Here is a 12,414-nt window from a genome sequence, read left to right as displayed (position 1 = left end):
GTTCGGCATAGATTCTATGCCGAATAGAAGAGGTGGTGTAGTCCGTTTTAATCGCCATGTATACACTTATTCCGAATAGATTGGGGTTAAATTTAGAGTAGCCGCAGTAGTTCGCCATTGGTCCACTGAGCTCCGTCGGTACTTTTAAGCACACCGAACTTCACCGCTGTCAAGGAAAGTGGATTTATTGCCTGATTCACGTCTTTGTTATCACTCCGTAAAAGTAGTCCGGTAAGCGTGTCCGGTTGCTTAGCGACGGGACATGGGTGTTTATTAATGACGTGTCCGCGCGCGTCCGAAATAACTGTAAATGAGTAGGCTACTACTAGTACTTTTGCAGGCTGAACGTTAAAGTACTTCTTAACTTAGAGAGATGGCATCTGCAGTAGTGCGCAATTGGACCTTCGAGGATTCCATGGTCACTAAATTCCCGTAAGACCACTCTATCCCACCAGTCTTGGCTGCGGACTTGCATCCAAATTCCTCTTGTTTGCGACGGAGCTTAAGGTAAATATAAAGATCTGACGAGAAATTGACGTTGCTGCGCTGTGCTGCTCCTTCTTAATTGAAGGAGCAGGCAGAGAAAAGCTCTCTCCTGCTGTGCTTTCATTAAAATCAAATTTAAAATCCCCGATAGTGATAAGACATCCATTATGTCGCCGCCGGTCCAGAGATGTGTCAGGTGTGCGCGAGAGACATAACGGACACTTTTGTTACTGCCATGTATACAGTACATTCGGAACACATTTTAGGAACAGATCTATGCCGCATAGAAATCTATGCGGATCAGATGTGCCATGTAAACGCGGCTTGTAAAGGCTATGAGTGATCCCAAAAAGAGCGACAACACGCACACACACATAGGCCCACACACACATAGGCCCACACACACATAGGCCCACACACACACAGGCCCACACACACACAGGCCCACACACACACACAGGCCCACACACACACAGGCCCACACACAATACTAAAGGAAAAACGGCACGGAGGTTGCGGTTTAAAGATACAATAAAATGATTGGGCTCAGAGGGTTTTTAACACTGGTGGTCATGTAGCGACACATTTTAGCAACTTACTTTCTCTCTCTCTCCCTCTCTGTCTGTCTTTCTCTCTCTCTGTCTGTCTCTCTCTTTCCTTCTTTCTTCGATCTTCCGCTTCACTCGCTACTGCTAGAATCAATGTAACTTTGCAACCGTGTAGGGTAGCCTACTGCCAACAACTGCCACACTCGCTGTGTATTTTTCTTCTTTGATGTTGGTTACGTGACGATGTGCCGCGTGCTGCGCAATTGACGTTACGCACTGTACATTTTCTAAAAGGAGCTACGTAAAAAATAATAATAATTAGGAGAAGGATTTTTATTGCAGCGGCGGAGGAAATTCAGCAGCGGCGGCGCGCCGCTGCTGTGTGAACGTGGGGGAAACACTGATATATATATATATATATATATATATATATATATATATACATATATATATACACATATATATATACACACACACACATTTCTCACAGTGCAAATATGTTTTTGAATGAGTTTCTGAAAATGGTGTTTTAAGATGGGACATATGTAATTATAATTTGTAAGCCCATGTTGCAAATATTACAACCAAAAAAACATTTTAAATGTTGATGCATGACTGTGGACTATATGAAAATAGCACAATTCCAGGTCTTCTGGAAATGTTTTTGGTCACTGTGTCATAATTCAGCTTCATTTTTTATATATTGTTGCTTAAGGCACACTCATTAACGAGAAAATGTCAAACTGGCACTGCATGTTGAAAAGGTTGCTGACCCCTGGTCTATATACAGTGTAAAAGCAGGAGAATAAGAACAAAAGCCTACAACTGCCGTTTATTTTTGCAAATAAAAGTTTGTAATTAATCACTATTCTTTTATTGTGTGTATGTGGGTCGGAGTTAGGGTTTGGGGGGCCTTGCTTGTCTTGGACCCTGGCAGGGGGGTCCTCAAGGAAAAAAGGTTGGGAACTACTGCTCTAAACGACTCTAAAAATAGAAATCGATGAATCGGGGGTTTTTTTACTTTTTTTTTTACATACAAACTGCTTCAATGTCCTTTACAAAACATTGTAACCCATTTCTGCTTTCAAAATAACCAATTAAAAATTATCAAAATACAATAAATCCTTTTTTTTCAAATGGGAGACGTAGCTGTGTTGTTTTTCTAACGGTCACTTCTGTTCTGCTACACCGCTACGTCTCCCAAAAGCGATCTCTTCCTTTGTCCTTTCATGACAATGGCTTCACTTAAAAGTCCGGTGTGGGATAGTTTCACAAAGATTGATGACAGAACAGTTAAATGTAAATTATGAATGCCTCATGAAGTTTGCGTACCATTCGTCCACAACCGTGATGTTGAATCACCTGGCAAGGAGCATCCCAAGCCTTCCAGCCAGCAAGGCAGCATCGCAGACTTCACGGTGAGATCCTGTGATAGCCGCCGGGCTGAAAGAATCAGCGGGTTGCTAGCCAAGATGATAGCCGGAGATATGCTGCCCATGAGCGTAGTAGAGGGGACTGGGTTACGCAATCTTATTTAATTTCTCGAGCCAACCTACACAGTGCCATGTTGCCAAACGATGACTGTGAGGCTGGAGAAAATGTACCGCGAAGCAGCAGCCTCCCTCCGCGAGATCCTGTCCTCAGCTGACAAAGTTGCCATCACCACTGATGCCTGGACAGCTTTGACGACTGAGTCGTACGTGACGGTGACCGTTCCCTTTTTCAGCGACTGGGTTCTGCAGAGTGCGATCCTCCAGACCCGCTCAATGACAGAGAGGCACACTGCTGAGAACATGGCTCACGTCTTGCAAGCCGCCGTTGACAACTGGGGCATAGCCGGCAAAGTGGCAGCCTGCGTGCACGACAACGCGTCCAACATTCTGCTGGCAAACTCCCGTTATCTGGAGTGGGAATCGCACAGATGCTTCGCCCACACGCTGCAGCTTGCAATCAACGACGGCTTCAAATTGGGATCGGTTAGTACCGTTGTCGGGGGTGCAAGTCGCCTTGTGTCCCATTTTCACCACAGCACAGTGGCAACCGAAGCTTTAAAGGGAAAGCAGGCCGAACAAAATCTGCCCCAGCACCGCCTGATCCAGCACGTGAAAACGAGATTGAATTCCATATATGACATGTTCGAGCGCCTACTGGAGCAGCGCTGGGCTCTAGCAGCAGTCTTATCTGACCGGGGCTTCACCAAGCTGACAGATGCGCGTACCCTCGAGCTTGCAGACGCAAGCTGGCACGTCATGGAAGAACTGTTGCCTGTGCAGAAGTCACTCAAATGTGCCACAACTGCACTGTGCGGGGAAACAGAGCTGTCAATTTCCATGGTGCATCCAATTACAGCCACTCTGCTCTCCCGTTACCTGAGGCCGACAGAAGGCGAGTCACCAAAAGTGAGGGAATTCAAAGGGAAGGTAGCAGAGTCTCTCTCCTCTCGCATAGAGCCTGAAAACACTGACACAGCGCAGAAAGCGGCCTTGGTCGCATCGTTCTTGGATCCACGAAACAAAAACCTCCGGTTTACAACCGACGAAGTCAGAGCAGCTGTCCACACAAAAGTTGGCGATATGCTGTCCAATCTCCCGGCCTCACCACCAGATCATCACGAGGAGCAGGCTCTCGCACCGATCCCCGAAAAAAGAGCAAAACATGCCGATGCCATGCCGGCCTTTTTCGGAGACAAGTACTTCACGGAGGAGCCAGCCACAACTGCTCGGTCAGAATTGGAGCGATACCTGTGCGAAGAGAGCATCTCCCCCACACAAGACCCTGCTCTCTGGTGGAAACTTCATGAGAGCAAGTACAAGAGGCTGTCCCAATTGGCCAAGCACTACCTCTGCATCCCTGCCACATCCGTGCCAGCAGAGAGGGTTTTCTCCGCTGCGGGCTTGATCGTTAACAGGCTACGCTCTCGCCTCCTCCCATCTCACGTGGATATGTTGATCTTTCTAAATAAGAACAAGTCCATTGTTGAATAGTAACGTTACAGGGCTCCAGAGTGCGCCTAATTTGGGCGCACATGCGCCTAGAATTCGGAGTAGTGCGACCAAATATTTTATTTGGGCGCACCGGTGCGACTGAAAATGTATCTGGTATAATTATTATTTATTTTTTTACAGAGCAGTCTATTCATAATATTGTAATGACCACGGAAGAGGCAGTGAATGAAGTATTGATTAGACAGCGATTTATTAGATACCTAATAAACCGTTGGAACACGCAAGACCGGTAACAATAGCAACGCCGGTAAACAAACCCGCGAAGCCCAATACAGGGGCCTGTACTACGAAGCTCGATTAAAGGGTTAGCGAGGTATGTTGAGCTGAAAGCCTGGGTTAGCTGTACCATGAAAGTCGATCTCTTTAAGCGTCGCTGTATCACCATGGTGACTTACGCTCGCAACCAAACCTGGTCGGGAGCAGCTTTTCAGCGAGTCTACCCGGAGATCGGCTACTTATATCGGCGTGCGCAGCTTCCTAGCCCCTCCTCCGATAATGGCGTCACCATTTGTGGGTGTTCCCATGGACGTCGGCGCACTTATCGTACAGGCGTCTCTCCGGAGACAGAGGGTTTTTCGGGACAAAACCGATCCCTTGGCATTGACGATATTCTTTATGAGAGATACAGATTCTGCATTTATTTAAGGCATTTATTTAATGGTCAAAATATAATTAATCAGTGGCGTAAATATCGACGGTGCAACCGGTGCAGCTGCCCGCCCCCCCGTCAACAACTCAGCGCAAGGCATGCACGGCCCAACGCCCCCCCCCCCCCTCAACAACTCACAACTTGGGTGCACCATAAATACATGCTGGTGCACCCAAATAAAAAAATTAGGCGCACCAGTGCACCCAAGGAAAAAGTTAGTCTGGAGCCCTACGTTAGGCTATGATTTTTCACTCGCTGCTATGCACTTTTTCTTTTGTTAGCCAATATGTTTTAGGCTTTAGCCCAGCCTACATTGGAATAGCAGACCAGAGTTATTTTAGCCTATAGGCCTTTTTCTTAAAGTTTTGAAATCCAAGTTTGTGGTATTATTGTTAAATGTGATGGGCTATGTGCCTTTTTGGCTTTCGCCTAATGTTTCTATAATTCATTCGGCGCCATGCCTATTTATCAAAAGGTTTTCGTATCAGTAGCCTATTTCGTTGTTTAGCCTCTTTTTTTTTTCAAATAAATGCATAGGCCTAATGTAGCCAACAAAATAGCCTAATAGGCTAGAGCAAGGTTATATATATTATAGCACTTATTATTATCTATCTAGCCAATTATTTATTGGAGTGTAGGCCAATTTAGCCTAGGCTATTGTTTTATTCAGTTAATTCTGCCGTATGCAATTTTGTAATAGCCTCGATAGGCATAGGCCAACTGTTATTTAAGCTACTGTTTGACAATTGTGTAGGCCTTTAATTTTTAATAAACACACTTCGAAAATCCTCTCATTTTTATTATCACTTAACAGCAGTTGTGGTCCCAAAAATGTTTCTTTTTGTAATTCAGCACGCACAACCGATGAATTAACAGCTGGAGGCGCGTGCACCCAGACCCTTCCCAGATCGCAAAACACTGCGGTTGCCTACTAGCAACTTGTTCGAAAATATAAAATATTTATTTAAAATATTTATTTACTGTGCGGAATCTCAATCAGTGACCGCACCATGCAGACAGGAGTGCGCCCACAGTCTCCAGGTGCACCTTCTCAAGTACTGCAAAAATACCTCTGCCAAAATACACCAAAACATGAATTTTCGTTTACACATATTTATTTAAAAACGAAAATATATTTTTTTATTTTTTTATTTTCGGGCCGAAAAAAAGAGAAGAAATCTATCGATTTTTCGATTTATCCCTCCTACACGTCGACTCACAGAAAACGAGTCGTTTAACATCCCTAGTTGCACCTGAGAGATCATCGGCCCTGGAGGGAACGTGTCTGGGAGCCGACAGCAGAAAGTTGTAACACTAACCATCTCGTAGTCAGAGGCGGAGCGCAAGAGAGTAGTACGTGCTCCAATAGTGCAAGATAAAAATAAAGCACGTTAATTTGAATGATTTTAGCTTGTGTGTGATTTATCGCGGGCACGGGCACACACAAGCTAAAATCATTCATATTATAGAAGACGCTGTCAAGGAAAACAGGATTTTTTGTTTCCAATGACGTCTTTGGTATCACTCCGCAAATAGTCCGGTAACCGGTAACAACTCCAGCGTCTTCGGTTGCTATGCGACGTCAACTATTTCTCTGCTGATCAACACTACGAATGCTGGTTACAAATAAATTGTAAAAAGACTCCATGAAGTAATTTTTTCGTTCAGGCAAGTAGCCGTGTAATAAGCGGGATAATAACCCTAACCCTACAGCTGTGCTTCGTTGAGCAAGAAAAAAAGAAAAACTAAATAAATGGTTGATGGTGAGTTCTTGTGGCGCAGAGTTAAAACTACACACTTTATCAGTTTTGTTCAAAATATCGTATATCGCCATTCGAACAAAAAATATCGAGATATGAGTTTTTGTCCATATCGCCCAGCCCTACTCGGTCGTATGCAGACTCCTCCGGCGGCGGCGGAGCAGCTCCTCCGGGAGTCCGCACACAGCAACAATCTCTTTCTCCTCAATGTCTCGTTTCAATATGGACCTCAGAGAGTCAAAGCCCAATACCCCAATTCCTTCTCCACAATGGACGAGATAACCCTCACTACAAGTCTTTACTTGTTGCTGCAGTTGATCTGCTTATAGGTCGGAATGAGGCGGCCACCGATTGATAGGCTGGGTACTTTATTTGTAGTTCCACTAACTTAACAGTAGTATTTTTTCCACAATGTCTTGTTTTTTTTTTAAATATGTATGATGACTATATGCTCTGTAAGGTGACCTTGGGTGTTTTGAAAGGCGCCTCTAAATTAAATGTATTATTATTATTATTATTACACGTCGTTTGCAGACACAAACGGCCCGTTCATTCACTAAACTGACCCTCGCAACCACTCGCTCGACCACTCACCCGCTGAAGTCACTCACACACACAGCCATTCTCGCACACACACATACACTTCTCTCGTAACAGAAGCATAGTGTATACTGAATGCATGTTGATACACTTCTTATAGGGGGTAACTACGTTGGCACGACACCGGCTTCCTCCATCTTCTTCGCCACCTTTTTAAAAATAATTACCATCTCTCGTTTTCCGCCGGCGACAACAAAATGACTATCGTCTCCTTATACTTCCGGATAATGGCCCCCAAGAAAAATCACGAGCATGCGCAGAACGCAAAATCTGATACCATGCGATTAGACCCGATACATGCATGCTTAATTCGACTAACAATCGAATAATCTAGGTGTCTTAATTCAACTATGAGTAACTCGATTCGATTATAGTGTGACTAAGGTGTATACATGCATCTTAATAATCCAATCATAGTTGGACTAACCCAATAATTCAATTTTCTTGAGTGTCATGTAAACGCACTGCGTGTCTACATGAGGACCACAGCTGATCAGTGCGGCCATGCCTCTCTTTTCTAGCGGATTTTAAATGTATTATCTAGTTAAGTTTGCAGACAGACCCTCTGAGGGGCTGTGAACGGAACGGGTTCCTCCAAAGACGACGCTAATGCATTATCTCAGACTGCATCATGAGATTACTAAATAAAAACCCTTTGCCATCTCTTGTTTCTATATTGTAACTAGGGATGGGCATTTGAAGAAACTTCCTTGATCGAGCATCGCTAGAGTTATCGATCAATTATCGATTAATCATTAACTTTTTTCTAGGCTATATTGAAATTCCCGTTGGTAGAAAATGCAGCATGTTTTTATCAATGAAATCTTTATTCCAACAATAATGTATGGGCCAACATTAATACAATACAGTTAACTTGGAGACCTACAACTGTTTAACAGTTTTAAAATAATAAATACAGGCATTATAGGTTATAGGCCTATGCGGCGCTCGTAAAGTCCGAACAATGCGCCTAGCCGCCTACAGGCGCTCTTAAAGGTTTGGAAACGATTCAACAAGACTAAATCTGTAGCCTATTCCAATTACAATAAGTAGCCAACTTATCGGACAACAATAATCAAACAAAGGCAGTTGGCTAAAAGTGGGCATTAAACGGTATAACTGTTTTGAAAAAACGGGGGGAAAAAGGCTGACATATAATGCCTATAGGCTGCAGCCGGCGCGCGGAAAAGGCTCACAACATAAAGATGAGCCACCCATTTACAAACAATTGCATGAACTAGTCTATCTAAAAGCAATACCTTATTGAACATATATAAGGCTGAACTTGTTGCTAAAATATCACAGTTTTGGCAAAATGTAACGACTCCAAGAGGCACCAAGCCGAAAGAAAAGCAGAGCGAGAGACAACACATTAAGAAAAAAAAGAGCGACTCACATACGGTGGTGACTGTCCCTACTGTCCATAGCATACAGTAACTCCAGCCTACATATTTTTGTTTAGGAATATAAGCATGTTAACATGCTCGCGGGTCAGACGCGAACGCAGCCTTGTAACTGTCAGTCCAGCAGCAGAAAACACCCGCTCTGACGGGACCGAAGTTGCGGGGATGCAGAGGTATTGTCGCGCTAACTTTGACAGGAACCTTCTTCCATTCACTTTCCACCAGTCGGCAGGGTGGTATTTCTCCCACATAGATAGTGATATTCAATTAAATGCTTCAAGACTCACAGTATGCAACACAACGTCCTTTTGATCGATAACAATATAAATTGATCGACGCATTTCTTAACGATCGATTATCGAGCATCGATTAATTATGCCCATCCCTAATTGTAACACTAAAAGAGGTTTGCTTATTGATGAATTTATGTACTCTAGGTATTCTCTCCCTCGGTTGGGTTGTGACTTCATTGTTGAATGCACTTCTTGCACTTGCAAGAATAAGAGCATCAGCTAAATAAATGTTGAATAAATTGTATTATTACTTTGGATCAGCTTAATATGTGTAATGACACTTGTGAAAGGGTCTAGCTCTTACACCCATCAGGACAGAAACAACATGACGACCCCCGGCCCTATTGATGGGGATGAGAGGAGGCTGGGCACCGACCTGATGTTCTCCTCCTGGCCAAGAACCTCCTCTATGGGCTGCTGGGGGGCAGCAAGGACATCGTCCAGGAGCCTGACCGCTCCTCGCACAAACAGCACGAACAGACCTCCCCCTGGGACAGCGTGGACCCTCCACACGTTGGCGGACAGCTGGGCACAGACACACACACGATTTATGTACGGCTATCAACTAATTGGTCATGATGTAAATTAGGGCCCGACCGATATTGATTTTTGAGTGCCGATGCCGATGATTTTCAGAGAAAAATTACGATTACATCGGCCGATTAAAAACAAAACAAAAAAAGCCTATAAAACGTAGTTTTTGATACCTTAAATATACTTTAAACACTTTTGACGAATATGTGAATTGAATGCAGAACCTTTCAGTGTTTTAGAATACATTTACAGTCAAAAATGAGTAAAATAAATAACTCCCAATGTGCTGCGCTCGTGAGCAGTGACTAACACGTGCGTGCTGAGCAGTATGGTCTCACCGTTAGAGTCTACAGTATAACAAATTAACATGGCCTGGGACCTAAAGAAAAACAGGCACAACATGCTCAAACAACGCGTCTTGTGTACATTGGTGAGGTGAGCGTGCAGCTGCCTGAGCGAGCGTGCTTTCATGTTGTACGGTAAAATTCAATCTCCTCTTTTTTACTCCAGCTAAAGTTGTTAGTTAGCAAGGCGAGTAGGAGCGCAATCTGCAGGATACTAAGCGCAATAACATTTCTAAAAATAATAATAATAATAATAATAATAATAGGTTGTAATCTGCGACTTTTTGGCAGATGTTGATTATTTTCAAAATGGCTATAATCGGCCGATTAAATCGGCAGGCCGATGAATTGGTCGGGCCCTAATGTAAATTGACCATCCGTATTTTTGTAGCCCACTGTCAAACATGAAGTTTCGCAGGCCCCGCCCGACGGGGGAAAAATATATTTTCTAACTCAGCCAGCGTTTCAGGAATTTCTCGTAAAGACAGAGCAAGCCTGTATCCAAACATACAGTCGAGGAGGGGAAAGCAGTTGTTAAACCTTGTAGATTGAACAGAAAATACTTTTTAATGTACAATTTACCAAGGGGCTGTATTTAAAGCTATACAAATAATAAAAATCGAACAAAACAAATTAGACAAAAGTCGAACATTTCCACCTGGTGGGGGGGACGAAGAATTCATCGTTTGCGTATCTGGCGTCCACACGAATCCCAACACGAAAAAGCATGGGGCCGTTTCCTCTTTTTCACCCTGGGACCTGGTTTCAGAAAAGTGCGGTGGCACTGGCAGGCAACGAAAATGCCGGTTCCGTCTGGACGGTCGGTGCAAGGCTTATGCGTTTTTACACAAAAATAGTTTCAGAACTGTTCCACTCACCGTCGCTTTAAATGCTTTGTCCAACAGCAGGTCTTCTGCTTTCCAAACCCGGATCACCTAAAGCATGGAGGACATTTGAACAAAGTGGACCATCTCTCTTTCATACCAGTTATTTACATTTAGGGCATTTAGCAGACGCTTTTATCCAAAGCGACTTACAATAAGTACATTTGTCATAAGAAGTGCATCAATATATCGCTGTCGGTACAGAAAGGATGTTCATCGAACCAAGTGCAAATACCACAATCGCTAGGCTAATCAATTCCCTGTGTTACAGCCATGATAGCAGGTACTGCATTTGCTACACAGTCAAGTACTATAATACAATACAATACAGTGTACAATGGTTGCCACTGGCCAGAAGGGGGGGGGTGGCTATGCAGTGTCGAGGTGGACTCTTGAGTCTTTTTCGGAAGATTGTGAGCGACTCTGCAGTCGTGAGAGCAGCAGGGAGCTCGTTCCACCACTGAGGTCACAAAACCGAGAAAAGTTGTGACTTTGGTGAACGGCCTTTGTTTCTCTGGGCCTAGTTATAAACTAAACTATTTCCTGGGTAACCAGCCCACGTCGGTCATCAGAAAAAAACAGGTAATGTTTTATACATGCCCCGCATACACATTTCAGGTTTTTAACAGCAGTCCTAGGATTATTGTTTGAAGGTTATATCCAAGCTAGTCTTCACTCCTGCGTGAATAACTAACACACACGAAGATTTACCTTTCCGTCTGAAACGCTCACATACTCCTTGGTCACGGCGTTGTAGACCGCAGGACACGACAGACTCTGTCCTTGTTTGAGGGTCCAGCTCCCCAAGGGCTTCTGGTCGGACACCTGAGGAGACCAGAGAGGAATCAAAATGGGTACATGGTCTGAGGAGACCAGAGAGGAAGTCCGAATAGGTACATGGCCTGAGGATACCAGAGAGGACTCAGAATGGGTGCATGGTCTTAGGAGACAGATTCGACGTTCACTCGGAATGGGGACATGGCATAAAACTAACCTACAGTATTCCTCTGCACTAGCTCCCGGTAGGAAGAAGGTTTTATTTGCGTTACATTAATTCATGATTGGTTAGGATTAGAGTGGCTGTTTGTTCAGCCTGATTACTGGAGATCTAATGGGTCCATCTTTACATTCCTGCTCTTCCGTTCAATGGAGAATCATTGATTAGTTGTGTGGCTAGTTTAAACTCAACACATGTGTCGTTGGTTTCCTAGTGCGGCTGGTCGGCCATCGTCTTACCTTATATAGGGTGACCGATCTTGTTGAATCGGTGACAACAACATGATCAATGTCGCTATCTACTTCAATTCCATTAATTCCTGAAACGATTGAATTGGGAGTTTTGAGCAGAGCGCACAACGTGTAACCCTCATACAGCGCCGCCATGCTGCACGAGAAGACGTCTGCTTACAATCTCGCGAGGGTTCGCTAAAACAATGGGTCCCGCTGAAGAGCAGTTCCTACTTGCTTGAAGACGACAGCGCCATGCTTGTCGGCATGGGGAATGACACCTTCTACGCTGCCTCATACGAGAACAAATCAAACACGGACAATCATCATAGCCAGTTTATTTTAATTATTAACTTCAGAAAAAAGTGAATAAATAATTACATCAAATAACAGAGTTGACCTCAAAAGAGCAGTAAAAATATAACAAAAAAACATTAATAGAGTGGAAGAACTCAGCGGAACAAGGATTTCATTAAGCAGGATCAGGGGATGGAGAGAGCACACCACCAAACACAATGTGGTCCTCTAACTCAGAGAAACAGCCTCCTTTAGGAGCACACCTCCAAACACACTGTGGTCCTCTAACCCAGAGAACCAGCTTCCTTTAGGAGCACACCACCAAACAAACTGTGGTCCTCTTACCCAGAGTAACAGCTTCCTTTAGGAGCACACCACCAAACA

The 12,414-nt window shown here is 44.1% G+C and overlaps 1 protein-coding gene across 1 annotated transcript in view; it reads right to left on the bottom strand.

Moving 5' to 3' along the window:
• Window positions 1–11,980, bottom strand: part of nol11 (nucleolar protein 11) — a 29,597-nt gene extending 17,617 nt beyond the window's left edge. Inside the window, exons 1-4 of the mRNA XM_056584603.1 lie at window positions 11,743–11,980; window positions 11,218–11,331; window positions 10,501–10,557; window positions 9,121–9,269 (exon numbers count right to left, since the gene is read on the bottom strand). Coding sequence (XP_056440578.1) covers window positions 9,121–9,269; window positions 10,501–10,557; window positions 11,218–11,331; window positions 11,743–11,889 — 467 coding nt within the window. The 5' untranslated portion in view covers window positions 11,890–11,980. The remainder of the gene's footprint in view (window positions 1–9,120; window positions 9,270–10,500; window positions 10,558–11,217; window positions 11,332–11,742) is intronic.
• Between the last annotated feature and the right edge of the window lie 434 nt (window positions 11,981–12,414).

Source organism: Gadus chalcogrammus, chromosome 3, assembly GCF_026213295.1.
Source record: "Gadus chalcogrammus isolate NIFS_2021 chromosome 3, NIFS_Gcha_1.0, whole genome shotgun sequence".
Classification (NCBI taxonomy): Eukaryota; Metazoa; Chordata; class Actinopteri; order Gadiformes; family Gadidae; genus Gadus; species Gadus chalcogrammus.
This window is presented reverse-complemented; position numbering and strand designations above follow the sequence as displayed.